Below are 26,347 nucleotides of genomic sequence, written 5' to 3'. Positions count from 1 at the left end.
TTTGCTCTCGTGTTTTAGAAGCAGCATGTTTGTTCTCGTCTCTGTTGGATGCGCTGTGCTGTGATGAAGTGGACCGCTGGGACCTGTTGGGGCCGCTGACAGTAATCAGAGCCTAATGCTCCGTCACACAGTGAAAGTTTGGAAGAGAAAAAGAAAAGAAGACCTGTCCAGTCAGTCAGTCTGTAAAAACACCTCACCAAATGAAAGCATATGCTCGTGCACTGGAGCAACACTAGTGAGCAAACCAACATCTGGATCCAATCGAAGTCATCACCATCCTCATCAGCACCTCCCTCCCCGCTCCCTTTCTCCTCCACCGTGCCTAAAGCTGCGTCGTACCGTCTGGATCTTATAGTTTGTGGAGTTGGTTGCGTGCACTGTGTACTTGCATGTATGGAAAAGCACATGTTTGTGAATATGTATGGAAGGTATACCTCAGTGCTGCCTGCAAACATGAGCCTGCGTGCTGCACTGTATATGTGTCTCGCAGCACAGCACCGCATGTTCTTTCTAATTGGCAAGAACTGCGCCACATGGAACTGATTAATTCCAGACTGCTGGCTCATTAGTGAGTTAATCGACTTGCACTCCTCCCTCAGCCCCTGACCCCCACCCTGCTCCCTAGTTTTTGCTTTTCTTAAACATCTCCTTCACGTTTGTCTTGCAGTTTATAAAAAGATAAAAATGCCACTTTGCCTTGATTTTTTCTGTCTTTTGGTTTTTGCTTCCCCCTCAGTCACCTCCTTACATACGCTCATTGAAGCCCCGCCCCACATCCTGCCCCATTGACCCCGACCTGGCCGACTGTAACAAATAAGACCTCTCTTTTGGAGGCCCTTCAGATGCCTGCTGTTAGTTGAAAGCCCAGGCAACCTTTCCCACTGCTAACCTATAAAGAAACTTCCTCCCAGGCACCACACAGAGGGCAGCACAGCCTTCTGACCTAAACTTGTGTTGATTTGAATGTTTTAAATCGTAACTCAGCGGCCTGCGACAAAGCTTTGTTTTGCTGTCCTGTTTGCATGAAGTCTTTAAGTTGTTGCTGTATTTTCAGCAACCTGATATTCTTCTCTTTCTTCAGATCAGCGTGCGGGAACCTGTTTCTCTGCTCTGGCAAACGGTCGCTGTGCTGCAGATCTGACTGGTCAGTACACCAAGATGCAGTGCTGCTGTGAGACGGGACGATGCTGGGCTTTAGGGCAGATCCCTGAGATGTGCCCCGTCAGAGGCTCTGGTGAGTATATGTTTAGCTCATTTGTATTCATATAGCACCGACACAACAAGGTCACCTCGAGGTGCTTCGTGTTGTGAGGAAAAGGTTTTACAATAATGGAGCGAAAACTCCACAATCAAATGACCCGCTACAAACAAGCACTTGTCAAGGGTGGGAAGGAAAACCTCCCTTTAAACAGGAAGAGACCCTGGCCCAGGGAGGTCTTCCTTCTCTCAGATGGCCCCGCCCCTTCCTGAGCCTGGTCCTGCCAGAGGTTTCTTCCTCCCCACTGTCGCCAAAGCGCTTGCTCATATGATTGTTGGGTTTTTCTCTGTATGTATTATTGTAGGCTCTACTTTACAATAGAAAGTGCCTTGAGGCGACTGTTGATGTGATTTGGTGCTGTGTAAATAAAGTTGAATTGAAACAGAATCGCTGTGACTGGTTGGGTGTGAGGGGACAGGACAACAGACACGCTGTGGAAGCGATCCAGACAATAATAATAACTACTGATTAAATGCAGAGAGCTGCGTAAACACAAAGGTGACTGATAAAGAAACACCCAGTGCATCATGGGAATCCCCCAGCAGCTGCCTGTTGCAGCATGACTGCTCCAGCTCTGACTGTAAGCTTTAAAAAAGCCTCATCATAAAGGTAGAGAGGGCGTCCTTCTCCCAAACCCAAACTGGGAGCTGTGGTCTGGAAGCTGGAGGCTCTGCCTCCCGTCTGTACTTCAGCTACACCATGTTGGCAACGCTTCTTAGAGAGTTTTTAGGAGAAGCTGATAATAAAAAATACATGTTGGCTCATTCTGTGAGATACATATGAGATTAAAATAAGGAAAAACCCTCCAGCACCTTCAGCACAGTCAAACTAAACGACGCTGTAAGCGTGAGGCTGAGTTTGTGTTGCAGCTCTGACATAAAGGTAAGGGCATCATCCACTGATGAGCATGATGTCATGAACAAAGAGCAAACAAAGAAGCATGGAAAGGACTTATGTGGACATAATTACCCATCATCCCCCTGCTCAAGCTGCGTGAGACCATGTGACCCAGACTCTGTTGCAGAGTGCTCGCTCTCTTCCCCCGTTAAACTTCGGCTCGTGTGCTTTGATTTATCGGGACTTCCCAAACTAAGAGGTTAACATTCGTCCATGTTACCTGCTAAAAAGCACGTGTGCATACATAGCTGCATGTCTATTATGTGCATGTCGTTTTCATCATATTACTCAGTCAGGTTCTACTCGATGGCCTCACTGCAGCTGAAGGAAGCGGATATTTCAGGTGGATCCACGCTGCAGCTTTAAGCGGTCGAGGCCTCTCAGTCCACATCGCTGTAATAATCCACGTAAATGGTTTTTCTTGGCTCTCTGAATCAAACAATTTCTGGGATCTACTGATCTGTGCTCTGCTTTCTCTGGCAGATGAGTTCAGGCGTCTGTGTATTGTGGGCGTTCCTCAAGTACACGGTTTCTCTCAACACCACAATGGACACTACCCCTATGGATTCAAGTTCCCCAATGGCAACGGTAACGGAGGGATCGGCAACGGAGGAGGAACGTTTGGGAACAACGGAGGAGGAACGTTTGGGAACAACGGAGGAGGAACGTTTGGGAACAACGGGGGAACCGTCCAGCACATAAGTCTGTCCCTCTGTGCATCTGAATGATTCTTTTAAAGGAGATTTAGATGACAGACTTTGTGTCTGTGTTGTCTGCTTCACGGGCCCGTTTTGTCTCCTCAGGCACCGTTACTGTGAATGAAACGGTGGACGTGTGCAAACACTTTACCAACCTGTGTCTGAACGGACGGTGCATCCCAACGCCGACAAGCTACCGCTGCGAGTGCAACATGGGCTACAAACAGGATGTTCGTGGGGAGTGCATTGGTAAGAAACACGCTGCATGTTGTGGAGGGTACATGCAGCGCCGCAGTTAACTGCATGCACTGCACTGCCATCTTCTGCCAGTCTAAGGAACTTGATTCAAACGTGGGTCTGAAATGTGAAGCGTGGTGTTCGTGTTTATTCTGACCTTTTATGTGCTCTTATTTTCCCGCTCCAGACGTGGATGAATGTGTGAGTAATCCATGTGTCAATGGAGACTGTGTCAACACAGATGGATCATACCACTGCAAGTGCCACGAGGGGTATCAGGGAACCCCCACAAAACAGGCCTGCATTGGTATGTCTGTGAAAACAAAGTCACATCATAAAATCTGTGTTTTCCTTTCAAGTTTTTTACTTTCAGAGAGCATTTAAGGAGCCGTCTTTCTTCTTTTTAAGATATCGATGAGTGTATTGTGAATGGAGTGATGTGTCGCAATGGCCGCTGCGTCAACACTGAAGGAAGCTTTCAGTGCATCTGTAATGCTGGCTTTGAGCTCACCCCTGATGGAAAGAACTGCATTGGTAAGGAGCAAATCCAGAGACGGCTGAAGCTCACATAAGCCGGCAGCTCTATGAACGTTTCCTCTCGGTCCGCTCTAGATCACGACGAATGTGCCACCACCAACATGTGTCTGAACGGCATGTGCATCAACGAGGACGGCAGCTTTAAGTGCATCTGCAAGCCTGGCTTTGCACTTGCACCCAGCGGGCGCTACTGCACCGGTATGTCGATTTATTAAGTACAAACGCAGACTTAACAGTCAGCCGAAGACGTTCTGCTTCAAAACGGCGATGACAGATTTGGTGTTGTTTGAAATTCTGCAGATTCTCCGTTGACCTTTTGAAGTTTTGCTTCAGTAGTCAGAGTATTTGAGGCTTCCCCCAAAATGCTTTTATGCAGAGCCCAGAAAAAGAAAGATTGATGAATTTCCGAATCTCTGTCGAGAGATTTTGCCTTCAACATTCAAGAGGAGCCGCCATTCCCATGACGATCGTACCATAGTACAGAGCGCTCGCACGGCCAAAACACACACGGCTAAACCAGATCATCTAAACTCTGAGTGACCTTGTTCTGTCTTCATGTACCTGCAGACCAGAGGTGTGGACTCGAGTCACGTGACTTGGACTCGAGTCAGACTCGAGTCATTAATTTTATGACTTTAGACTTGACTTGAAAAAATGTTGTAAGACTTGTGACTTGACTTGGACTTTTACACCAATGACTTGGGACTTGAATTGAACTTGAACCGGTTTACTTGAAAAGACTTGATATTTTACCCCAAATATAAAATTTAACATGCATATTATATAGAGATTGAAAATGTGACGTCATTCACGGGTAGAACCGCAAAGGATTCTGGGAACTCGTGGCAAGCGGTACTAGCGCACGCAGGCTTTCAATTGAAATCAGTCACACAGCGATAAAAAGAAACACAAAAATGTCAAGAAGCTGTTGTATTATTAACTGCAATAGCCGGTCGCATGACAGCCACGGGAAGCCGACGGGTAAAGAGATCGGTTGTTATCGGATTACGTCGTTGAAGAGAAATTGTTCGAGCCATGTTTCCGAAGTAACAAAGAGGCGACTGGATTGCAGCCATTCAAAGATCAAATATAACGTCCCAGAACACTCCAGCTCACAGGTTAGTCTGCTCCAAGCATTTACACGAAGGTCAGTCTGCTGTTGTAGTTAATGCGTCATTTTCATAACATAATTGGTGATATAGGTTACAAGCAAGTCTGGCGCTGAACAGAAATTGTCGCGCTATGCTCCTTTGTTTATTGTGCATAAATAGTGAATTGTCCTGACACAATATTGCGTTTCGCTTCTGTTATTTTGGTACATTGACAAAAACATATACTTTTATTCACAGGATAAAACAGTTGTTTTGTATCACTAATTGCCCAGTACGATTACAGCATACAGTATTATTGTCACTGCTACATTTCTGTGATGCTACCAGAAATTATTTCCACTACTAATTAATTACCGTTGAGCTCAAAGGTCCTATTAATAAACGGTTAACGAATGTGTATTTATGACGACGATTTGTGAGACTGGTAAACTTATGATACGTACGATGGTCTTTACTTTCTACACGGTGCATTTCAAGGTCCTGCACCCATCCAGCGGTAAACTGTACCTGGGCTTGTTGCAGTGACCTGAAGTTACTAAACTTCATGAGTGTATGCACTCACTCCAAGAACCGTATGATTATAAATATGCATATAAATATGCTACGATGAGATAGCTGACTTCATCTAACTAGCAAATGTTTTCCAGGCTACGTTGGTGATGCAGTTTTTTTTAATGTGTATGATATTTTTGTCATGCGATTTTAAAGCTGGTCCTACAACCGCATCCAAGAATAACATGCAGCTTATCTCAGAACTGTCGGTGAAAATTATTCTTGGAGCTAGGTTTAATTGAGCTGCATTTTAAAGAGGTGCAATTTCACAATTTGTGTATATTTTCTAAGTTCACTATTTTGTCATGTGTTGAGAAAAACACAGATTTTAAAATTACATGGTCTAATATTTACATTTAGCATAACTGCAACATGCTTTTTCGTTTTGTTTTTTTTAAAGACTCGAAAGGACTTGAAATTCAAAGTTTCAGACTTGTGACTTGACTCGGACTTTTACACCAGTGACTTGAGACTCGACTCTGACTTGCCTGACATTACTTGAGACTTGACTTGAGACTTGAGGATAAAGACTTGAGACTTACTTGAGACTTGCAAAACAATGACTTGGTCCCACCTCTGCTGCAGACTCTGCAAACATCAAACTAAACCAACACTATCCTTTTTTCATCGCTGCATACAGCAGGCTACTTTGAATAAAACGAAATAGAACAAAATAACTCTGCATGCACGAAAAGAACATTTGAAGCAGCTGTGAGAGAGTAATGCAAACAATAAATCATTCTGGAGGAAACCGGTTGTAATTCTGGTTGTTATAGTCTTGTATGACAAACCGAGCGTGACCCGATGTGATGCATTGGCACCGTCTCTCTGTCAGATATCGATGAGTGTCAGACACCTGGCATTTGCATGAACGGCCGCTGCATCAACTCCGAGGGCTCCTTCCGCTGCGAGTGCCCACCGGGCCTGGCTGTCGATGTGGATGGTCGAGTGTGTGTGGACACACACATGCGGACCACCTGCTACGGCGCTATCAAGATGGGCACGTGCTCGCGCCCGTTCCCAGGTGCAGTGACCAAGTCGGAGTGCTGCTGTGCCAATCCGGAACATGGCTTTGGGGAGCCTTGCCAACCTTGCCCTGCCAGAAACTCAGGTACCCTCTTTGGTTCATCTTACACTTGATTAGCAGTTATGGTCTGAAAATGATAACGAAGCCGAACATTCAGCTCGCACAAATCTAATTTTCATCACATCCTTTCTGCCCAGCTGAGTTCCAGGCCGTGTGCAGCAGTGGCATTGGCATCACAGCTGATGGCAGGGGTGAGCAGGAAGTTTGAAAGTAACCACAGTGTCGTTAAAAAATCTTCAGCATCATCTGAATAAAATATGATGTTTCCCAGATATCAACGAGTGCGCCTTGGACCCGGACATCTGCCAGAACGGCATTTGCGAGAACCTCAGGGGAAGCTACCGTTGCATCTGCAACGCTGGCTACGAGTCTGACACCAGTGGCAAGAACTGTGTCGGTGAGTCGGTCTGAAGTGGTTCGTAACTGTGCTTTTCAAAGTTAGCTGTGCTTTCGGTGCGAGCCACGTGGAGTAGCAGCGTATAGAAACTCATTTTTGACCACAACGTTTCTACTTTTGCAGTTTCAGCTGTTAGATACATGAAAATGTCAAAAAAGAAATAAGTGAACAGCTTAAATCACTGCACAAACATGAATGTGTTGGACTCATATAAGCTGTTGTTCAGTTCTGTACGATACTGACAGGCCTACAGAGCTAGAGCAGCTAACGTTAGCTCAGCTGGTACATGTCAGAGGGTAAACATTACAGGTTCTGATGGTTTGCATGTTTGTTTCTTTGCATTACTCCTGTTTGGACGCAGTGACCAAACAGCACTCTGTTTCCTCTTTCTGGCAGACATCAACGAGTGTCTGGTGAACCGTCTGCTCTGTGACAACGGCCAGTGCAGAAACACTCCTGGCTCCTACACATGCTTCTGTCCTAAAGGGTTTGTTTTCAAGCCGGAGTCAGAGACCTGTGAAGGTGAGCGCACACACACACACACGATAACAATGTGTGTGTGTCAAACAATGATGATGAACCAGCTCTGACCTCAGCTGTGTGCTCGCCTGTGTTCCAGACATCAATGAGTGTGAGTCCAGCCCGTGCATCAATGGCGCATGTCGTAACGTGGCTGGGTCTTTCCACTGCGAGTGCACCCACGGCAGCAAGCTGGACTCCACCAACACCATCTGCGTGGGTAAGATCCTGCTCCTCCTCAATGGTCAGTGCAAATTAAGGAAGCGCTGCGGGGTCCAAGACACAGCTTGTGTGAGACAATTACACCAATAATTTCTTTTCCTTCGAGTGATTTTAGTCCACGTCTGCTCTCCACTTTTGTAAACAAACGCTGAGGTTTTCAGGAGCGACCCAGGAGGATTATCATCCTCAGATGGTCTCACAGACACAGCAACACACAAAAAGACTTTTCAGATAAACACTTGCATGCCTGGCCTTGATTCTTTACCTCAGAGAAATCTGCCACAGATTTAAAACGACGATTTTTAAGAGGTTTTATTTTGGGAATCTCTCTGAAGAAGCTACATGCCATCACTACAGCTGGAAGGGTGAATGAGTCATTGAATGAATGCTCATGCACAGCACATGAGCCGGCTGTGCTCGTCTCTGGTTCCTCTGGCTGAGTCCAACTGGCTATGCTGAGAGCCCGTCCTGTGGAGGATGGAGGAGGAAAAGGTTTTATTATTCAGCTGTGAGGCAGGAAGGAAAAGGCCCAAACGGCTCGACAGACTCAGAGTAAAACTCCGAGCAGCTTTGCTGCAGACGCCTCACAACAAAACAACACAACACATGAACGTAACTGGAAATCCAAACGAAAGAACTTTAGAGGCAAACACGACGACAGACTCACAGAGAGGGAGACGCAGACATGAACACACGGAGGAAAATGAGGGAACGCAGCTGTGACCTGTTCCCTCATTTTGAGACAAGGAAAGCGAAACAAAACATAAAGCACACGAAGCAGGAGACTATCAAAATAAAACAGGAAACAACCGAGACACGAGCAGACTTTTTTCATACGGGGCCAATAAAAATACTGGGACACAAAAGCAGAGAGTGCAGGGAGGGGGTTGCGTGGTGACACACAAAGTGATACAGGAATAAAGAACAAGTTCATCTTTCAACTCATCGTAGGGCGTCTCCCACTCATGGTGCTCACATTATTAAAACTATTACCAACATGGGACAGTCAGGACACGACAGACTGGGAGCAGGCTGGACACCAAAGGGAACAGGAACTGGGAGTAACCAAGTCAGATGTGCTACAAAATACTAAAAGCCCAACTGAAACTAGAATATGAATCTGTCTCCTAAATCTCAAAGACCGCGACTCCGTGTGCTTTTAGAGCAAAGCTGTCACTGCGACAGCGATACTTTCCTCACGCTGTTGTTCTTTGGCTCTACAGATAGCATGAAGAGTACCTGCTGGCTTACGATTCAGGACAACCGCTGTGAAGTCAACATCAACGGAGCCACGCTAAAGTCTGAGTGCTGCTCCACGCTGGGAGCTGCGTGGGGCAGCCCGTGTGAACCCTGCGAGATCGGTCCGTAGACTCGTAGATGTGTTAATTACAGCTACATACGTGTGGCAGTTTATTAAATCAAATATAAACCAAACTATTGCTTCATAGAAATACTTTACATCACATCTTGATTTCTCGTGGTTCTCAGACACCGCTTGTTCCCGGGGATTTGCTCGCATGAAGGGCCTCGTCTGTGAAGGTGAGAACATCTGATGTCTAACTGAGAACTGACCTGGAATCATTACTTCCTGTAACGTGTGCCTGAGGATTGCTTCAAAATATTGTTTTGATTCTCCAAATGCAGACATTAACGAGTGCGAGGTGTTCCCCGGAGTATGCAAAAATGGCCGCTGTGTGAACACCCAGGGCTCGTTCCGCTGCGAGTGCGCCGAAGGTCTCACCTTGGACAGCTCTGGGCGCACCTGCGTGGGTAAGAGGACTGCCGTGAAATCAGACACCATCCTTTCTTCCAGAGTTCTGGGACAGATGACTTTCATTTTCAATTTTTCTAGACATGCGCAGTGAGCAGTGCTACCTGAAGTGGCACGAGGATGAGTGTGGCGAGCCGGTGCCTGGGAGATACCGTCTGGACATGTGCTGCTGCTCAGTGGGTGCTGCCTGGGGTGTCGACTGTGAGGAGTGTCCCACACAGGGCTCACCTGAGTACAGAGCCATCTGTCCCCGAGGACATGGCTTTGCCAACAGAGGAGACATCCTGACGGGCAGACCCTTCTACAAAGGTCACTCTCCGCTTCCTGAATATGCACAGCTTCCATACGTTCTTTTGCTTCACGTTCTCTGTGTTTGTTTTCAGATGTGAACGAGTGTAAGGTTTTCCGTGGTCTGTGCACCTACGGCACCTGCAGAAATACCATCGGCAGCTTCCGGTGTCGGTGCAACAACGGATTCGCTCTCACCTCCGACGAGAGGAACTGCACAGGTGTGAACGACGGGCGCAGGCCGCAGCTAAGCGCAACGTCACCGTCTCCTGTAACGAGCACGCAGCGAGCACTCGTTCTGTGTTTGTGTTTCAGATATCGACGAGTGCCGAATCTCTCCCGACCTGTGCGGTCACGGTACATGCGTCAACACGCCCGGCAGCTTTGAGTGCGAATGCTTTGAGGGCTATGAGAGTGGCTTCATGATGATGAAGAACTGCATGGGTACGGATGAACCACGCTCAGAGAGTTTTGAGACGCTACAAAGTGTAGCTTTTCCCTTTGACTTCCTCTGTGTCCTGCTGTCTTTTGCCTCACAGACGTCGATGAGTGTGAGAGAAACCCACTGCTTTGTCAAGGAGGAACCTGCCTGAACACAGAAGGGAGCTACGAGTGTGAATGTCCCCCTGGACACGCACTCAGCACAGATGGATCGGCCTGCGAAGGTGCGGCATGCGTCACGCTGCCAGTGCATTCATTCATCCTCCTAAGACGTCTTTAATAATTAACCAAAAACAGTTTCGTATCATTTTAAAGTCTCTGCACCTTGTTGTTGGTTCAGATGTGAATGAGTGCCAGCTGAGCGACAACTTGTGCAAGAATGGCCAGTGCGTCAACATGATGGGAACTTACCAGTGCTCCTGTGACACCGGTTACCAGGCCACACCGGACCGACAGGGCTGCGTCGGTGAGTAGAGCTAAAGTCATACTAGAGGGCGTGTGAAAGCGAGGCAGCAGCAACAGCAAAGATGATGGGAGCTCAGAAGGCGGAGCAGGTCATCTACTGATCAGGAGGTTGGAGGTCGTTCCCCGGCTGATCCTCCAGTCTGTACACCAGAGAAGAAGAAGTTGTATGAAGTGCTGCGAGTCTTCAGCTAGAGTAGAAAAGTTCACAAAAGAACCAGACTGTTTAAGGCTGTGCAGAGAAATAACCGAGACAAGCTTTAATGATTATCACGCAGGACAGAAACATGAGTGGGGGCGCAAAGGGAGACTGACACCGTTTATACAAAGAGTAACGAGGCAACAGGTGGGAACACAGCTGCAGACAACAAACCAAACAAGACAGGAAGCGACACTCAGCTCACGACACACTTACCAAAATAAAACAGGAAGAGAGACACGACTGAACAAAGATGAGACTGCAGGAAGAGAATGGGAATGCTAAAGGGAACGAAGAGAACTAGAACTGGAGGAACCAAAGCCCCACATCAGAAGATAACAGAACTGGAAACATAAAATAAAACTATGACAGAACATGAACTTTAATCACTTAGAAACCCAAACGCCCGAATAACACAGACGATGCGTGTTTTCATTCATAGCTGCGACCTCTCATTGCAGATATCGATGAGTGCACCATCATGAACGGAGGCTGCGAGACCCACTGCACCAACTCAGAGGGCAGCTACGAGTGCAGCTGCAGCGAGGGATATGCACTTATGCCTGACCTCAGGACCTGTGCAGGTAAAGAGACAGCATGAAGGAGAAATGTTACTGCGTCGCTGCGTGTGGAGACTGAACGGTCTGCCTGTGCTGTCAGATATCGATGAGTGTGAGGAGACTCCAGACATCTGCGACGGAGGCCAGTGCAGCAACATCCCTGGAGACTATCGCTGCTTGTGTTTCGATGGGTTCATGGCCTCCATGGATATGAGGACCTGTATCGGTAGGCCTATAATTTGAGTGTGAAGCCAACGCTGGCGTCTTGATCTGTAAATCCGTTTCCCTCTTTTGTGATTTTGTGTCTTTTTCGTCTGCCGCCTTCATTTATTCATTCAGTCTCTGACGTGTTTATAAATATAGATGAGCTTTCTGTGGCTGCCCAGCATCTGTGGGACTTCCACTGTCACTCTCATTTTGTGTCACTCTAATCTCCACGGTGAGAACATTCATGTATAATCTTCATCTCTCCATCTCAGATGTGAACGAGTGCGATCTGAACCCAAACATCTGTCTCCATGGTGACTGTGAGAACACCAAAGGCTCCTTCATCTGCCACTGTCAGATGGGATACTTTGTCAAAAAGGGATCAACGGGCTGCACAGGTACATCAGAGGCCGAGCTGAGCGGCCTGAGCTTCTGTCGGGACTCTCTGAGTCAGCTCGTTCATGCATACAAGAGTCCAGAGTTCAGAAATTATTCATTCAAAGTGAAGACCTGGTCAGAGTTGTCCTTTCCTTAAATAAAGGAGAATTTCACCCGAGTAAACCAACATTATTAGTGCTGCCTGCTTCTTCTTCGTACCGGGCTAGAAAACAAACTGCCTGTTCTTTGCTTAACTGAACTCTGAATATTTCCAGATGTTGACGAGTGTGAAATCGGATCCCATAACTGTGACATGCACGCCGCCTGCGTCAACCTTCCCGGAAGCTTCAAATGCCGCTGCCGAGACGGCTGGGTGGGAGATGGCATCAAATGCGTGGGTGAGTGGGTATTACTGTGTAGTTTATGTGGAGGCATCAGGTTCGAAAGAGCATAGAAGGAATTAGAGGTGGGAATCACCAAACATCCCACGATACGATATTATCACAATACTTAACGCACGATACGATATTATTGCAATTTTTTAAAATATTTTGCGATATTCAGATTCTGTCCATAAAGGTAAACTTCATCAATATTCATTTTATCTAATATCAAAGTCTCACACTCAGTCTTTCTCTCATCTCAGTTTTATTGTTGACAAACTGAACGGTTTGTATTACAGTCTAGTCCAACTTAACTGAAACCATCTGGTACAATTACAGCTATTCTGAACTATGCAATATGAAAACTATGCAGCCCCTTCAGCAACTGAAGAATTTGAAAGTAAATTAAAACAAAATATAATTTTACATTAAATAAAAACGTTTTAAACGTAATTAAAATAAAACATGTCTTAAATTAAAATAAGTAAACTGTCATGTTTATTTCTGCCAAAAAAAAGTTAAACACATTTGACAGTGTCAGGATTGTTGCTCAGAAAAAGGATCAACATGCTCTGAAGTCAGAGCACAAAAACTTTTTTGTAACAAAATATCGATTTCTGCTGTCCCTGTATCGATACATTATCAGCAAACAAAATATCACGATGCTACACAGTATCGATTTTTTCCCCACCCCTAGAAGGAATACAATTACCTCGTTAAATCCAGAATATGCTGACGTGAAGCTTTCCACTTCTGTCTCCTGCAGATGAAGACGAATGTGCTGCAGAGGACCACAACTGCAATCCCAACGCAGACTGCGTCAACACGCCGGGATCCTACAGGTGCACCTGCAAAGAGGGCTTCAACGGAGATGGCTTTTCATGCTCCGGTAAGACTGTCGGAGCTGTCCCGATTAAAGCCAGCGACTGCGTGTCCAGCGCACAGTAAGTTTTTAACATATCTCTCGCAGACATGGACGAGTGTGCAGACAATGTGAACCTGTGTGAGAACGGCCAGTGTCTGAACGCCCCGGGAGGCTATCGCTGCGAGTGTGAGATGGGCTTCACTCCTACAGAAGATAGCAAGGCCTGCCAAGGTGCTGCTCACTTTACTCGTTTTCCTTCCAAACAGGTGGTGTCCAAAAGACAAAAACCCAAACTTGTGTCCTCCCCACAGACATCGATGAGTGTAACTTCCAGAACATCTGCGTGTTTGGAACGTGCCAGAACCTTCCAGGGATGTTCCGCTGCGTGTGTGACGATGGCTACGAACTGGACCGCAGTGGAGGAAACTGCACTGGTTTGTGCTTCTGTCTCAGCTCATTAATGGTTTCTTTCACCTGCTTTTTCCATTTATATGAACAAGTTTTCTGATTGCATGTCAACGCAGACATCAACGAGTGTGCGGACCCTGTTAACTGCATCAATGGACTCTGCGTGAACACACCAGGAAGCTACCTGTGCAACTGTCCACCTGACTTTGAGCTAAACCCCACAGGAGTGGGCTGCGTGGGTGAGTCACACTGAGAAATGCAGTTTGTTCTGTGCCGGGATGGGTCACACAGCATAATGAAGTTTAATGTGTTTAACATATCTGTGCGCCGCCCAAAATGTTGCTCGTTTCATTCTTGGACTCGCTGCCGTTCGGTGTCTTTTTCAGACACCCGTGTTGGGAACTGCTTCCTGGATGTCCTCGCCCGCGGCGATGGAGGAATCTCCTGCAGCGCAGAGATCGGAGTGGGTGTGACCCGAGCTTCCTGCTGTTGCTCAGAGGGGGTCGCCTGGGGAAACCCCTGTGAACTGTGCCCCCTGCTCAACTCCAGTATGCACAGACCCACTCGCTTCATTTATTTACAGTGTTTATTTCCAAATGCAAACCTGCATGTGTGTCTCTGTCCCGTCTGCAGCCGACTATAAGACTCTGTGTCCGGGAGGAGAAGGGTTCAGACCCAACCCCATCACGGTCATCCTGGAGGGTAAAACGTTGTTTTCTGTCCTGTGTTTAAAGACAACACGTTGGTGTCACTGATGGATGTAACAAAGCGAATTCTTTTCCAGATATTGACGAGTGCCAGGAGCTTCCAGGCCTCTGCCAGGGTGGAAACTGTGTCAACACATTTGGCAGTTTCCAGTGTGAGTGTCCACCAGGGTACTACCTCAATGAAGAGACTCGCATCTGTGAAGGTGAGAGCTGAAATCACAGTTACACTGAAAATCCTGCCCCTCGTTATAGACACTTCCTGTCAGAGCTACACCAGGGTGTACGTCTGCTGTAACCAAGGAAACATGCACAGATAAACTCAGCTACTCTGAAAACAAACCAATGAGAAACTGCAGTTGAAGAATTGAAATAAGTGAACAGGTGTGAGGAGAAACCTTAGCAGTTATTTTTAAATATTAGTATTAATCACACTTGATATAAACATATGAGGTAAACATGCAGTCGTCCCCTGAGCCCGGGTCATGTGATGATGGAGCGTGTCCCGTCCCTCCTGTCCTTCTTCTTCGTCGCCTGCTGAGGATGTCTGACAACCGTCCTCCTCTTATTAGAGTTCTTTCAGTTGTACGACTGCATCGTTTTTATTTATTGAGTCACTTCCTTTCTTGTTCATCAGATAAACAGTAAAGTCAAGATGTTTTTAATGTGTTTATTTTGTATTCATTTGCTGCCTAAATGCACGCACGCACGCACACACGCACGCACACACACACACACACACACACACACACACACACACGTGAACATTCAAGCACAAACACTTACAGTAAGTTGAGTTACACAGTAATTACTCAGTAATCCTGTACACAGCCACTCGTCAGTGTTGTTTCTGTTTCTTTTCACGTCCTTAAAATGAGTCTCACCACTGTGCCTGTACAATATATGTTAATTACAGAGGCCGGTAGTAACTAATTACATTTACTCAGTTACATTTACTGAGTAACTTTTAGGAAAAATTACTTTAGGAGTAGTTTTACTACATTACACTTTTTAATTTTACTCGAGTAATATTATGATGAAGTATCGCGACTCTTACTCGAGTGAATAATAAACACGTTTGAACCAAAAATGCAGGAAACACAAACCTGCAGTTTGTTAGTGTTACTCCGTCTGCTCCGCCTGTTGGAGATGAAGTTACACCATCACTCTGTTCGAACATGTATTTATATAATTACATCTATATTACCTTCTCTAAATATTAGTTTAATAATGATTTGGAAACGTCTTTCTGCTGCTTAGATTTATTCTTTTCAGTCTTTAAAATACCAACATTTGCACTAAACATTAAATCAGATGATCAGTTACTCAGTACTCAAGTAGCCTTTTTTACTAAATACTTTTTTACTCTTACTAGAGTAATGTCTTGGAGGCTACTTTGTACTTTTACTTGAGTAAAACTATGTTGAGGTAGTGCTGCTGTCACTGTTTGGCTACTCTGCCCACCTCTGGTTACATTGTTTTCACTTTTACCCCCATTACATGAAATATGTAATTAATACATAATTTGTTATTAATGTTACAAGTAGTGGTGAGAAAATCAGACACATTTTGTAGATAAGTCCATGAAATAGAACATTTTATTAGCTAATGCTGTTGCCAGTAGCTGATATTAATTGTGGATTAAATTATGGAGAAAAAGTAACAAAGTAAAATTGTAACGATAATCAAATGTCACATCCAGTCTGAAGTAAGCGTGACTCAGATGTCCAGAGCTGATAACGATCGCCCAGCAGCAGGTCTTTGACACGCTGCTCATGCTTTATTTGCAGATATCGATGAGTGCACGACTCACACTGGGATCTGCGGGCCCGGCACCTGCTACAACACTCTGGGCAACTACACTTGTGTGTGTCCGCCTGAGTACATGCAGGTCAATGGAGGAAACAACTGCATGGGTGGGTGGAGCAGATTCGTCCTCGCTGTTGCTTATTTAATGACATGTCCAACAGTGTCAAACCTTTCCTGATGACTACTTTCCTTCTCGTATGGCAGACATGAGAAAGAGCGTGTGCTACCGCAACTTCAACGACACGTGTGAGAACGAGCTGTCCTTCAACATGACCAAGAAGATGTGCTGCTGTGCCTACAACGTGGGGAAAGCTTGGAACAAGCCGTGTGAAGCCTGTCCAACTCCTGCCACCAGTGAGTTCCAACAAAGTCCTCGAAACACGAGCTACAGCCTGTTTCCCATCGCTGATTCTCACTGGATTTCTTTTTCTCCAGCTGAATACCAGCTGCTGTGTGGTAACCAGGCTCCTGGCTTCATTATTGACATCCATACTGGCAAACCAATTGGTAAGTATTACGACATCAAGAGCCCCACCTGCTATCGTGCATGTTCACTGCTGTGCCTCGTAAATAGACCACGGTGGTGATTTTCTGCAGATATTGACGAGTGCAGGGAGATTCCTGGCATCTGCGCCCATGGAGTGTGCATCAACCAGATTGGGAGCTTCCGATGTGAATGTCCGATGGGCTTCAGCTACAACAACATACTACTGATCTGTGAAGGTAGCACTCAGGCTTTCAGTGACATTTGGTCTGAAATGTCCTCACACCATCCTCAGTGCGACAGGGGAAGACTCTGTGCACACTCGAATTAATACTCTGATAGTTGCTTTTACAGTCACTTCTACCAACAAGAGGTGTCTCCTTGTAAAAAAGCACAGTGGCTCTAAGCGGAAGTACCTGCCAGAGCCATCAGTCAGCCAGTCAGCAGCTGTCTGTACTGTATCAGAGCCAAAATGGCGCTGTTGTGTTTCCTGCTGTCCGCGAGCTGACGCCGTGCTCTGACCAGACAGTTACAGAGCCTGTGATTGATGCCCACTGTTTCTCTCCTCCTTCCTCTGGCGTAGATATCGATGAGTGTAACAGCGGGGACAACCTGTGCCAGCGCAACGCCAACTGCATCAACATTCCCGGCAGCTACCGCTGCGAGTGCTCGCAAGGCTTCAAGCTGTCTCCCAGCGGGGCCTGTTTGGGTGAGTCCACACTGTGTGACAGGCTCACAGAGCCATCGTGTAAGGAGTCCAGGGAGACACGAAATGGGTTTAGGTTCATTCAGCTTCTCTATATGTAAAGAAATGTATTTAACCTCCTAGGACCTGCGTCCACATATGTGGACATCACATTTTGGGTTATTTAGACCAAAATACTCAATTTTGCTCTACAATGGCCTGAAATCCACTTACGAGGACATTATGCTGCTACTGTTCTATCAAAATTGTAAATGAATATCCTCATGTGTGGCTCAGATTTTTCTTAAAAACAAAAATAAGGTAAAAAAAAAAAAAATCTGGTAATTCTTTGTTTTTACATTCATCGGGCGCCAATCGGCCCAAATATCAAAGAGACATTTAAAATGCTGCTGTGGAAGAGTTCAGGTCTTAGGAGGTTAAAGATGTCAGTTTAGACTTTGGGAATCTGTCCATGATGATCATAACTAAGCTTTTTATCGGTGTGCTACGTTTAGCTGATTTTCTGTTGTCCCGTCTCCACAGACCGTAACGAGTGCCAGGAGATCCCCAACGTGTGCAGCCACGGCGAGTGTATCGACACGCAGGGCAGTTACCGCTGCATCTGCCACAACGGCTTTAAGGCCACTGCTGACCAAACCATGTGCATGGGTGAGCAAACCACAGAGCGCACACTTTATCTGCTCCAACCACACAGAGTGTGGAAATAGAGAAGAACTAAAGAGGAGGAAACAACAACTATTGTGCAAAAACATTTCATTTAGACTTTCAGTTGCTACTTTTAGTGTTTTTCATCAGTGTTGTACAGAGGCCCAGTGTCAGAGGGAAGATTAAATCAGGACAGGAGTTACAATAAACATACAATTGTGTACATTTGGGCTTAACGTGCCGCGTCAACAAGCTACTGGGTCTAAGTTCATCAACAGAGTGGTTCACCGTAATATAAATGCACTTTACGTTGATGTTGTTCTGTCTGTTTCAGACATCGACGAGTGTGAACGGCAGCCGTGCGGTAACGGTACCTGTAAAAACACCGTGGGATCCTACAACTGTCTCTGCTTCCCCGGCTTTGAGCTCACTCACAACAACGACTGCATGGGTACGAATCACTGCTGTTCTCCTCCACAAAGGTCAACGGCAGTTTGGGCTTTGTGTGAAAGGTCAACGGCTTCTTGACAAAGCTGTAGTTGTCATATTATTAAAAGCTGCGCCCTGACAATTCAATAAAAACAAGCTGCCCTTTGCTGCGCCGTGACATTTGGACTGACGTGAAGTAAGATTTAGATGTTCGCCCTGTGTTCTTACTGTTCTTTGGTTTCATGGGGAAATTTGTCAAACTGTATTAAACATCTTTGAACTTTTTCCTGAAGGCAGCTTTGTCACAGAGTCTGCATGTTAGGAGGAGAAAATAGGTTTATTCTTTCCAAAATCGGAAGAAATTCAGACGAATCCTAATCTTTGCACCGTTTACCTCACAGATATAGACGAGTGCAGCGCTCTCCAGGGCCAAGTGTGCAGGAATGGACAGTGCATCAACGGACTGGGCTCCTTCCAGTGTCTGTGCCACGAAGGTTATGAGAACACGCCTGATGGGAAGAACTGTGTTGGTGAGTCATCGGCCAAATCCTCAAGAGTAGGAAACCAGGTCGAGGTACGATCAGGACAAAAGTGCCGAGCTGTCACTGGAGAAAGCATCATGCTGTAAGAAATCAGTTTAGACTTGTTGATGCTCACAAAGCAGGATCTAAAAAGTTCTCACAGGGTTTCCAAGTGTCAAGAAAAGTATCGTCAAGACATCCAAAGAGAGTCAGAACGAGGCTGGAAGATAAGGAAGCAAAAGATTTTAAAGACTCTGGAAAGGAAACTAGTGAGAGACGTGTCTAAAGACCCCACAGCAACTACGAGACAATAACTACCACCAAGAAAAGTCGACTTTGCTGAAGCGACACGATGGGCTGAAGTGTGCTGAGGACAACCTGAGGAAAGATTAGGTCCTTTGGTCCGTTGAGACAAACGTTCCTCAACCACAGAGACGATGTTTGAGTTGGGATGGGAGTGCTGTGCTGCAGGGAAGCCTCAGTGGTCAGGTTTTGTCTTACAACCAGACGAGGGTCCAAAGCATCCTGGTGAAGAACTACTTCCAGATGACCAAAGTGAAGAATAACGAGTGGTCTGAACAAAGGTGTGACGTAACTGGAAGTCTGTGGGATGAACTGAAGACCAAGGTCCACGTCTGAGGACCATCAAATGAGGAAGAGCCCGAGAGATTCTCCGAAGAAGAGCGGGCTCTGATCGCTCAGGAGACGAGTGAGCTGTTATCCAGCTAAAAGGCCTGTTAGCATCAGGCTAATCATTTTGACTCTGGTCATTGTTGTAAAATAACATCTGAAATACTAATACTGCTACTGTATGTTTGGAAAAGCTGTGGTGAAAGTCCCTGGCAGCGTGTTTGACACACACCTGTGTCCGGTTTTCACAGATATCAATGAGTGTGTGAGTCTGCCTGGCACCTGCTCTCCGGGAACCTGTCAGAACCTGGACGGATCCTTCAGATGCATCTGTCCTCCTGGCTACGAGGTGCAAAATGACCAGTGCATAGGTAAGACACGCAAAGAGTGCGCGTAAACATCAGGGAGTCAAAGACAGTCAGGCCGTCTGCTCATGCACACGCTCTTTTATGCTCACCTCCAAGATATCGATGAGTGTGTGGATCTCAGCCTCTGCCAGTTCGGGACCTGCACCAACACCCCGGGCAGCTTCCAGTGCTCGTGCCAGCCGGGCTTCGTGCTCTCTGACAACAAACGACGCTGCTACGGTGAGAGAAGCTGTCGAGTACAGTCGAGGCACGTTGATAAACTTGGAGGAGATCTTTGAAAACAAAGCTGACTCTTTATTTCTGCTTTGCCAGATACCAGAGAGAGCTTCTGTTTCACCAAATTCGAGGCAGGCAAGTGCTCGGTCCCCAAAGCCTTCAACACCACCAAGGCCAAGTGCTGTTGCAGCAAGATGCCCGGAGAGGGCTGGGGACTGCCCTGCGAGCTGTGCCCACGAGAAACCGACGGTTTGTGCAACAGAGTCATTATTAAGCTGCTCGAACACACGCAGTAGCATGCTTCAAATATTAAAACCGTCTTTTATGATGTGTCTCCAGCTGCCTTTAACACTCTGTGTCCCTACGGCCACGGAGCCCTGCCTGGACTGGGCGACGCTCGCGAAGGTGAGCGCTGCAACACCGAGCGAAGCGCTTTCATTTGAAGAAGAGTGGCGAGAGGCTTCGATGGGTTAACGCTCTGTCCTTCTCTGTAGATTTGAACGAGTGTCTGGATAACCCGGGCATCTGCCAGAACGGCATCTGCATCAACACAGACGGCTCTTTCCGCTGCGAATGCCCCTTTGGATACAACCTGGATTACACTGGCGTTAACTGCATCGGTGAGACGTGCAGAGTTTGCATTTATTTCACATTAATTCACAAAATCAACGCCGTGTCCGGGTCGTTTTCCGGCCTTGATTTATTCTGGGGTTTAACCTGCCACGGTGCAGCATCAATTTTTGCTCAGTTTGAATTCATCTGTCTGCTCTCTGGCCTCTGCAGACACCGACGAGTGCTCGATAGGAAACCCCTGTGGAAATGGAACCTGCACCAATGTGGTGGGAGGATTCGAGTGTTCGTGCGAGGAGGGCTTTGAACCAGGACCCATGATGACCTGTGAAGGTCAGTCATTCAGCAGCACGAGTCAAACTGACTCATCAGAGGACAGTTAATAAAATAACGGCTCCAACCAACTCTCTCCTTCACTGCAGACATCAACGAGTGCTCCCAGAACCCCCTGCTCTGCGCCTTCCGCTGCGTGAACACGTTTGGCTCCTACGAGTGCATGTGTCCCGCTGGCTACGTGCTGCGAGACGACCAGCGCATGTGCAGAGGTGAGCCCGCCACCGCAGATTCCTTATTAAAAGTGCTGCTTTTACTTTGCAGACAGCTCACCTTCCTGCGTCTCCGTGTTCATGTGTGACGAACACAATCGTGTTTCGTGTGTTTTCTAAACAGTGTAACAGGTTTTTTAGTGCTTCAGCTTTAACCTTGGATGACCCCTCTCTCATTCCTCTGAGCAGACCAGGACGAGTGCTCGGAGGGACTGGACGACTGTGACTCCAAAGGCATGACCTGCAAGAACCTCATCGGCACCTTCATGTGCATCTGCCCGCCTGGCATGCAGCGCCGACCGGACGGAGAGGGATGTATGGGTGAGTGACAGTGACCAACACGGGGGGAGATGGAGTTCTCGCACATGCAGCATTGTGCTCTTCACTCGTCTCTGTACCCCTGCAGACCTGAACGAGTGCCGCACCAAGCCCGGCATCTGCAAGAACGGCCGCTGTGTCAACATAGTGGGAAGCTACCGCTGCGAGTGCAACGACGGCTTTGAGCCGAGCTCCACTGGGACCGAGTGTATCGGTGAGACCGCTGCAGCATAAGAGCCCGCTGAGCACGCAGCGCTGGGGTGAACGGTAACTAAAGTGCTGCTTCTTTCCCTGCAGACAACAGAAAGGGCTTCTGTTTCACAGAGGTGCTGCAGACCATGTGCCAGCAGTCATCAACCAACAGGAACAGCGTGACCAAGTCTGAGTGCTGCTGCAACGCAGGTCGGGGCTGGGGGTCGCAGTGCGAGCTTTGCCCGCTGCCTGGCACCATACAGTACAAGAAGATGTGCCCACTCGGTCCTGGCTACACCACTGATGGCAGAGGTGAGACGCTCAGTGATGAGAAAAGATTTTACTTCTGTTTTTCTGCTTTTAATAATATTTATTTATTATTATCTACAATTCTAACCTGTAAGACTGGAAGAATTAATGTTGGGACACAAAGCGCGCTGACACAGCAGAGCACGAGGCTGATGTTGTGTTTCTCGGCGTGGCTGTCCGTCTTCTGTAACCGCTCATCTCTTCCAGACATCAACGAGTGCCAGGTGATGCCGGATCTGTGCCGTAACGGTCAGTGCATCAACACCATCGGATCCTTCCGCTGTCACTGCAACGTGGGATACAAAGCCGACTTCACAGCAACCTCCTGCGTCGGTACGTCTGCGCTCTGCTTTCCCTGAACATGATAAAGAATGTCTGTGTTCTCACTGTGGTCTTACTTTGTCAGATATGGACGAGTGCGCCCTGTCCCCGAAGCCCTGCAACTTCCTGTGTAAGAACACAGAAGGCAGCTACCTGTGCTCCTGCCCCAGAGGATACAGCCTGCAGCCTGATGGGAAGACCTGCAAAGGTACCCACTGCATCTCTCTGTAGCTGTGTCCGAATCACAAGCTGTTTCTGTTGGTCCTGTTTGTAGCTGCTGTCGTCGCTAAGTTCTGTTTATTGAACTAAAGTCGAAGGTTAGAATTCAACGTAACAAACATATTATAAGTATTAGTTTCATGGCTTTGAGGCGTCTGTACCCCCCTGGTGAGCAATGACAGCACTGCATCATTTACAATAAACACAGATGATTATATGATTACATTTTAATCTGGTTTAGCACAGTTGTAATGTTTCACTGGGCCTCCAAATGTTTCCTGCTTTCAAACAAACAGATTCTTAAACTATGGAAAAAGCTTTTCCAACCACTGTGATTTTTTCCTCTCTGAAGATCTGGACGAGTGCGCGACCAAGCAGCACAACTGCCAGTTCCTCTGTGTTAACACCGTTGGGGGCTTCACCTGTAAGTGCCCCGCTGGCTTCTCTCAGCACCAGACTGCCTGCATTGGTGAGTGCAAAAGAAAAAGGAAACCAGATCAACCTGAAACCGGTTAAATATGAGACACGCGTGTTTTTACACTTCACGGGTGCAGAAACACTTTTTCAATGTTTCCAGACAACAACGAGTGCACCGCTCAGAGCAGCGTGTGTGGTTCCCGGGCCTCGTGTATCAACACGCCTGGTAGCTTCAACTGTGAATGCTCCAAAGGGTTCTCCTTGGACACGACGGGCTTTGAGTGTGAAGGTAAGGTGTCCTTTACAGCCAGAGATCAACGAGTGTTTCTGCCGAGATGATCAGGCTGCAGCGGGATCCAGAATTGTTCTTGCACTGATTCGTGTCACTAAGTGAGAAGTTTTCATGTTTTTCAGATGTGGATGAATGTAGCAGCAACCACCGCTGTCAGCACGGCTGCCAGAACATGCTGGGAGGCTACCGCTGTGGCTGTCCTCAGGGCTACGTCCAGCACTACCAGTGGAACCAGTGTGTGGGTGAGTAGCCTGACCCAGAGTCTGTCAGCGTCTTGTTCAGGGCAGTAAGCAGAGACCAGATAGAGGAGCTAGTGATTTTAGTTTTTAATGAAACTATAGATTCATATTTATAATAATAAGACAAGCTGGAGCAAAAAATGATTTAGATAATACAGAAATATCCGGATGTTTGAGAGCTCTGTGTGCTTTGAAGTATCTTTATTTATTTTGTAATAAGCGTTGTCATAATCAAAATATTCAATTCAGCTTTATTTATACAGCGCCAAATCACAACAGTCGCCTCAAGGTGCTTCATACTGTAAGGTCGACCCTACAATAACACAGACACCCCAACAATCACATGACCCCCTTTGAACCAGCACTTTGGCGACAGCGGGAAGGAAAAACTCCCTTTTAACAGGAAGAAACCTCCGACTGAACCGGGCTCAGGGAGGGGCGGGGCCATCTGACACTGTACCTGCATCATTATTCAAAATGTCTTCCAGTCTATTGGCCCATGTGTGCTCACTTTAATCAACTCTTCACTGGCGTCTGGTATAGTTCCGGTTTACTTTAAAAGCGCTGCTATTCTCCCACGTTTAAAACAACCTCAGCTTGACCCCTGTGTTTGGAGCAGCTACAGACCTATCTCTAAGTTACCGTTAATCGCTAAGCTTCTAGAAAAGGTTGTAGCTCAGCAGCTTATGGCAGCTCCTGATAAACATGGCATTTACGATAAGTTTCAGTCCGGTTTTCGTCGATTTCACTCCACGGAGACAGCTCTTCTTAGGGTCTCAAGCGATATCTTGATGGATAATGATGCAGGTAAATGCTCTGTTCTACTCATGTTGGACCTCACATCAGCTTCCGACACAGCTGACCATCACGTCCTCATTGAAAGGCTGAAATATTGTGTTGGTGTATCTGGAACTGCATTAGAGTGGTTCTCTGATCTCCATCACCGATCCTTTTCTGTGGCGGTCTCCGATTTTAGGTCATCCTCTACCTCCCTTACCTATGGTGTCCCTCAAGGGTCAGTTTTGGGGCCTTTATTGTTTTTAATATATCTTCTCCCCCTCCAGCATATAATGGGCTCTTTTGAGGACATTTCTTATCACCGTTATGTTGATGACATTCAGTTGTACGTTTCTTTTATGCCCGAGGATTTATCTAAGCTTCAGCATCTGAATGATTGCTTAGATTTGATCAAACGTTGGAAACGCTGCAAATTTCCTCCAACTCAACGAGGGGAAAACCGAAGTCCTCGTATGCGCCCCTGATAGGTTTCTATTGCAGATAGTGAAAGCCCTCGGTCCTCTCTCACTCTGTGTTAAATCCTCTATCAGGAATCTGACTCGAGTCTCACATTGGATGGGCATGTGAAATCTCTGGTTCGGTCTTGTTTTTATCATTTAAGAAATGCGGCTAAGCTAAGCCCGGTTTTATCTCGCTCTGAACTGGAGATTGCTATACGTGCATTTATTTCGTCACGCTTGGATTATTGTAACTCGCTGTTTATGCGTCTAAGCAAAGGTTCTCTGGATCGGCTGCAGGTTGTGCAAAACGCTGCAGCTAGGCCTAAATCCTGCAAGTACTCACATGTGACACCGTTGTTATCTCAGCTACACTGGCTTCCTGTTGAATTTAGAGTCAAGATCCTGGTCTTGACCTACAGAGCTGTGCACAGACTGGCACCAGCCTACATCTCTGATCTGCTACAGCCCGATGTCCCAGCAGGTCCCTGAGGTCATCTGATCAGGGCTTACTTGCTATAAAAAATACTAAGAGGAGGACTGAGGGTGACAGAGCTTTTGTCACTGTGGCCCCCAGACTGTGGACTCTCCCCCCCAACATTAACTGTGGACGCAGCAGCTGTTTTTAAAAAACAACTCAAAACTCACCTTTTTAAAACTGCTTTTGGTTCATTTTTTGCCGGTTTTATTTTGTCTTTTTAAATCTTTTTGTGACTTGTAATCTTATGTGCAGCACTTTGTGATTCTGTCCTGAAAGGATAAATAAAAATGTTATTTATTTTATCATCTGCTGCCACAAATAAATACATTTCCTTTTTTCCTATTAGAGCGTCTGTGCAAGTTTAGTGTAACATTTCAGTGTTTTCTGCATCCTCTGCTGTTCATTCATTGATAAACAACAGAAATGTTTTAATACACACCTACCGGCCACTGGACCTGCTTGGAGTCTTCATGACAGCTCTCTGTAAACCCTAGAAGTCCCAGCAGTTTCTGAAACACCAGCCTCGCTGCCTCCAACAGACATACACCCTTACCTACATGTTTACAAGCCTAAATGCTTCAGGTCACTACCATGTAACTAGCTGGTGATATCTGTGTTAACTAGCAGTTCAGCTGGTTAACACAGGTGGTCAGCGAGTGCATAAGAAGTTAAGAACTTCCTCTCTTCTTTCACTGCAGATGAGAACGAGTGTCAGGGAGCGTCGGTTTGCGGCTCGGCCTCCTGCTACAACACGCTGGGCAGCTACAAGTGCGTGTGTCCCTCTGGCTTTGACTTTGATCAGGGTGCCGGTGGCTGCCAAGATGTGAACGAGTGCACCACGTCCACAAACCCCTGCATCTATGGCTGCTCCAACACTGATGGAGGCTACCTGTGTGGCTGTCCTGGAGGTTTCTACAGAGCAGGACAGGGGTGAGGGGCTCACATTTCACCAAAACATTTTTCCCGATGCTGATCGTGAAACGAATTTTCTCTGTGCACACGCTGAACTTTGCTGATGTGCTCGTCTCCACCCAGTCACTGCATAACCGGCTCAGGCTTCCCAGGCCAGTACGTCGAGGGTGAGGATGAAGACAGCCTGTCTCCCGAGGCCTGCTACGAATGTAAGATCAACGGAGGAGGAAAGAATGGCCGACACAAGCGCGATGCTGATGAGAATGAGCTCAGTCAGGTATATTTGTTGCTCCTTCTGGTTTCAGGT

The 26,347-nt window shown here is 46.8% G+C and overlaps 1 protein-coding gene across 3 annotated transcripts in view; it reads left to right on the top strand.

Annotated features, from left to right (window-relative positions):
* The window catches only part of fbn3 (fibrillin 3), a 65,626-nt gene that overhangs the window by 36,501 nt on the left and 2,778 nt on the right, over positions 1 to 26,347 (top strand). For all 3 annotated transcript variants that reach the window (XM_086282389.1, XM_086282390.1, XM_086282392.1), the window contains exons 10-64: positions 1,082 to 1,234; positions 2,639 to 2,857; positions 2,959 to 3,102; positions 3,278 to 3,397; positions 3,499 to 3,624; positions 3,703 to 3,825; positions 6,127 to 6,402; positions 6,516 to 6,569; positions 6,650 to 6,775; positions 7,172 to 7,297; positions 7,395 to 7,514; positions 8,740 to 8,877; positions 9,005 to 9,055; positions 9,161 to 9,286; positions 9,369 to 9,596; positions 9,671 to 9,796; positions 9,891 to 10,019; positions 10,115 to 10,240; positions 10,357 to 10,482; positions 11,139 to 11,261; positions 11,338 to 11,463; positions 11,717 to 11,842; positions 12,098 to 12,220; positions 12,972 to 13,094; positions 13,176 to 13,301; positions 13,382 to 13,504; positions 13,595 to 13,717; positions 13,865 to 14,026; positions 14,112 to 14,180; positions 14,263 to 14,388; positions 15,973 to 16,098; positions 16,196 to 16,345; positions 16,427 to 16,498; positions 16,589 to 16,714; positions 17,059 to 17,184; positions 17,704 to 17,829; positions 18,161 to 18,277; positions 18,657 to 18,785; positions 19,658 to 19,777; positions 19,871 to 19,993; positions 20,087 to 20,239; positions 20,330 to 20,395; positions 20,485 to 20,610; positions 20,774 to 20,893; positions 20,983 to 21,105; positions 21,295 to 21,426; positions 21,512 to 21,637; positions 21,721 to 21,927; positions 22,132 to 22,257; positions 22,331 to 22,453; positions 22,817 to 22,933; positions 23,042 to 23,170; positions 23,296 to 23,415; positions 25,827 to 26,058; positions 26,164 to 26,317. In XM_086282389.1, coding sequence (XP_086138515.1) covers positions 1,082 to 1,234; positions 2,639 to 2,857; positions 2,959 to 3,102; positions 3,278 to 3,397; positions 3,499 to 3,624; positions 3,703 to 3,825; positions 6,127 to 6,402; positions 6,516 to 6,569; positions 6,650 to 6,775; positions 7,172 to 7,297; positions 7,395 to 7,514; positions 8,740 to 8,877; positions 9,005 to 9,055; positions 9,161 to 9,286; positions 9,369 to 9,596; positions 9,671 to 9,796; positions 9,891 to 10,019; positions 10,115 to 10,240; positions 10,357 to 10,482; positions 11,139 to 11,261; positions 11,338 to 11,463; positions 11,717 to 11,842; positions 12,098 to 12,220; positions 12,972 to 13,094; positions 13,176 to 13,301; positions 13,382 to 13,504; positions 13,595 to 13,717; positions 13,865 to 14,026; positions 14,112 to 14,180; positions 14,263 to 14,388; positions 15,973 to 16,098; positions 16,196 to 16,345; positions 16,427 to 16,498; positions 16,589 to 16,714; positions 17,059 to 17,184; positions 17,704 to 17,829; positions 18,161 to 18,277; positions 18,657 to 18,785; positions 19,658 to 19,777; positions 19,871 to 19,993; positions 20,087 to 20,239; positions 20,330 to 20,395; positions 20,485 to 20,610; positions 20,774 to 20,893; positions 20,983 to 21,105; positions 21,295 to 21,426; positions 21,512 to 21,637; positions 21,721 to 21,927; positions 22,132 to 22,257; positions 22,331 to 22,453; positions 22,817 to 22,933; positions 23,042 to 23,170; positions 23,296 to 23,415; positions 25,827 to 26,058; positions 26,164 to 26,317 — 7,256 coding nt within the window. The remainder of the gene's footprint in view (positions 1 to 1,081; positions 1,235 to 2,638; positions 2,858 to 2,958; positions 3,103 to 3,277; positions 3,398 to 3,498; positions 3,625 to 3,702; positions 3,826 to 6,126; positions 6,403 to 6,515; positions 6,570 to 6,649; positions 6,776 to 7,171; positions 7,298 to 7,394; positions 7,515 to 8,739; positions 8,878 to 9,004; positions 9,056 to 9,160; positions 9,287 to 9,368; positions 9,597 to 9,670; positions 9,797 to 9,890; positions 10,020 to 10,114; positions 10,241 to 10,356; positions 10,483 to 11,138; positions 11,262 to 11,337; positions 11,464 to 11,716; positions 11,843 to 12,097; positions 12,221 to 12,971; positions 13,095 to 13,175; positions 13,302 to 13,381; positions 13,505 to 13,594; positions 13,718 to 13,864; positions 14,027 to 14,111; positions 14,181 to 14,262; positions 14,389 to 15,972; positions 16,099 to 16,195; positions 16,346 to 16,426; positions 16,499 to 16,588; positions 16,715 to 17,058; positions 17,185 to 17,703; positions 17,830 to 18,160; positions 18,278 to 18,656; positions 18,786 to 19,657; positions 19,778 to 19,870; positions 19,994 to 20,086; positions 20,240 to 20,329; positions 20,396 to 20,484; positions 20,611 to 20,773; positions 20,894 to 20,982; positions 21,106 to 21,294; positions 21,427 to 21,511; positions 21,638 to 21,720; positions 21,928 to 22,131; positions 22,258 to 22,330; positions 22,454 to 22,816; positions 22,934 to 23,041; positions 23,171 to 23,295; positions 23,416 to 25,826; positions 26,059 to 26,163; positions 26,318 to 26,347) is intronic.

The sequence above is a fragment of the Aulonocara sp. 'chitande type north' Nkhata Bay genome, linkage group LG23 (assembly GCF_057382095.1).
Source record: "Aulonocara sp. 'chitande type north' Nkhata Bay isolate Kocher_YH1m ecotype deep benthic linkage group LG23, A_spYH_male_GT1.1, whole genome shotgun sequence".
In the NCBI taxonomy this organism is placed as follows: Eukaryota; Metazoa; Chordata; class Actinopteri; order Cichliformes; family Cichlidae; genus Aulonocara; species Aulonocara sp. 'chitande type north' Nkhata Bay.
The sequence above is the reverse complement of the archived record's forward strand: the minus strand, read 5'-3'. Positions and strand labels throughout refer to the sequence as shown.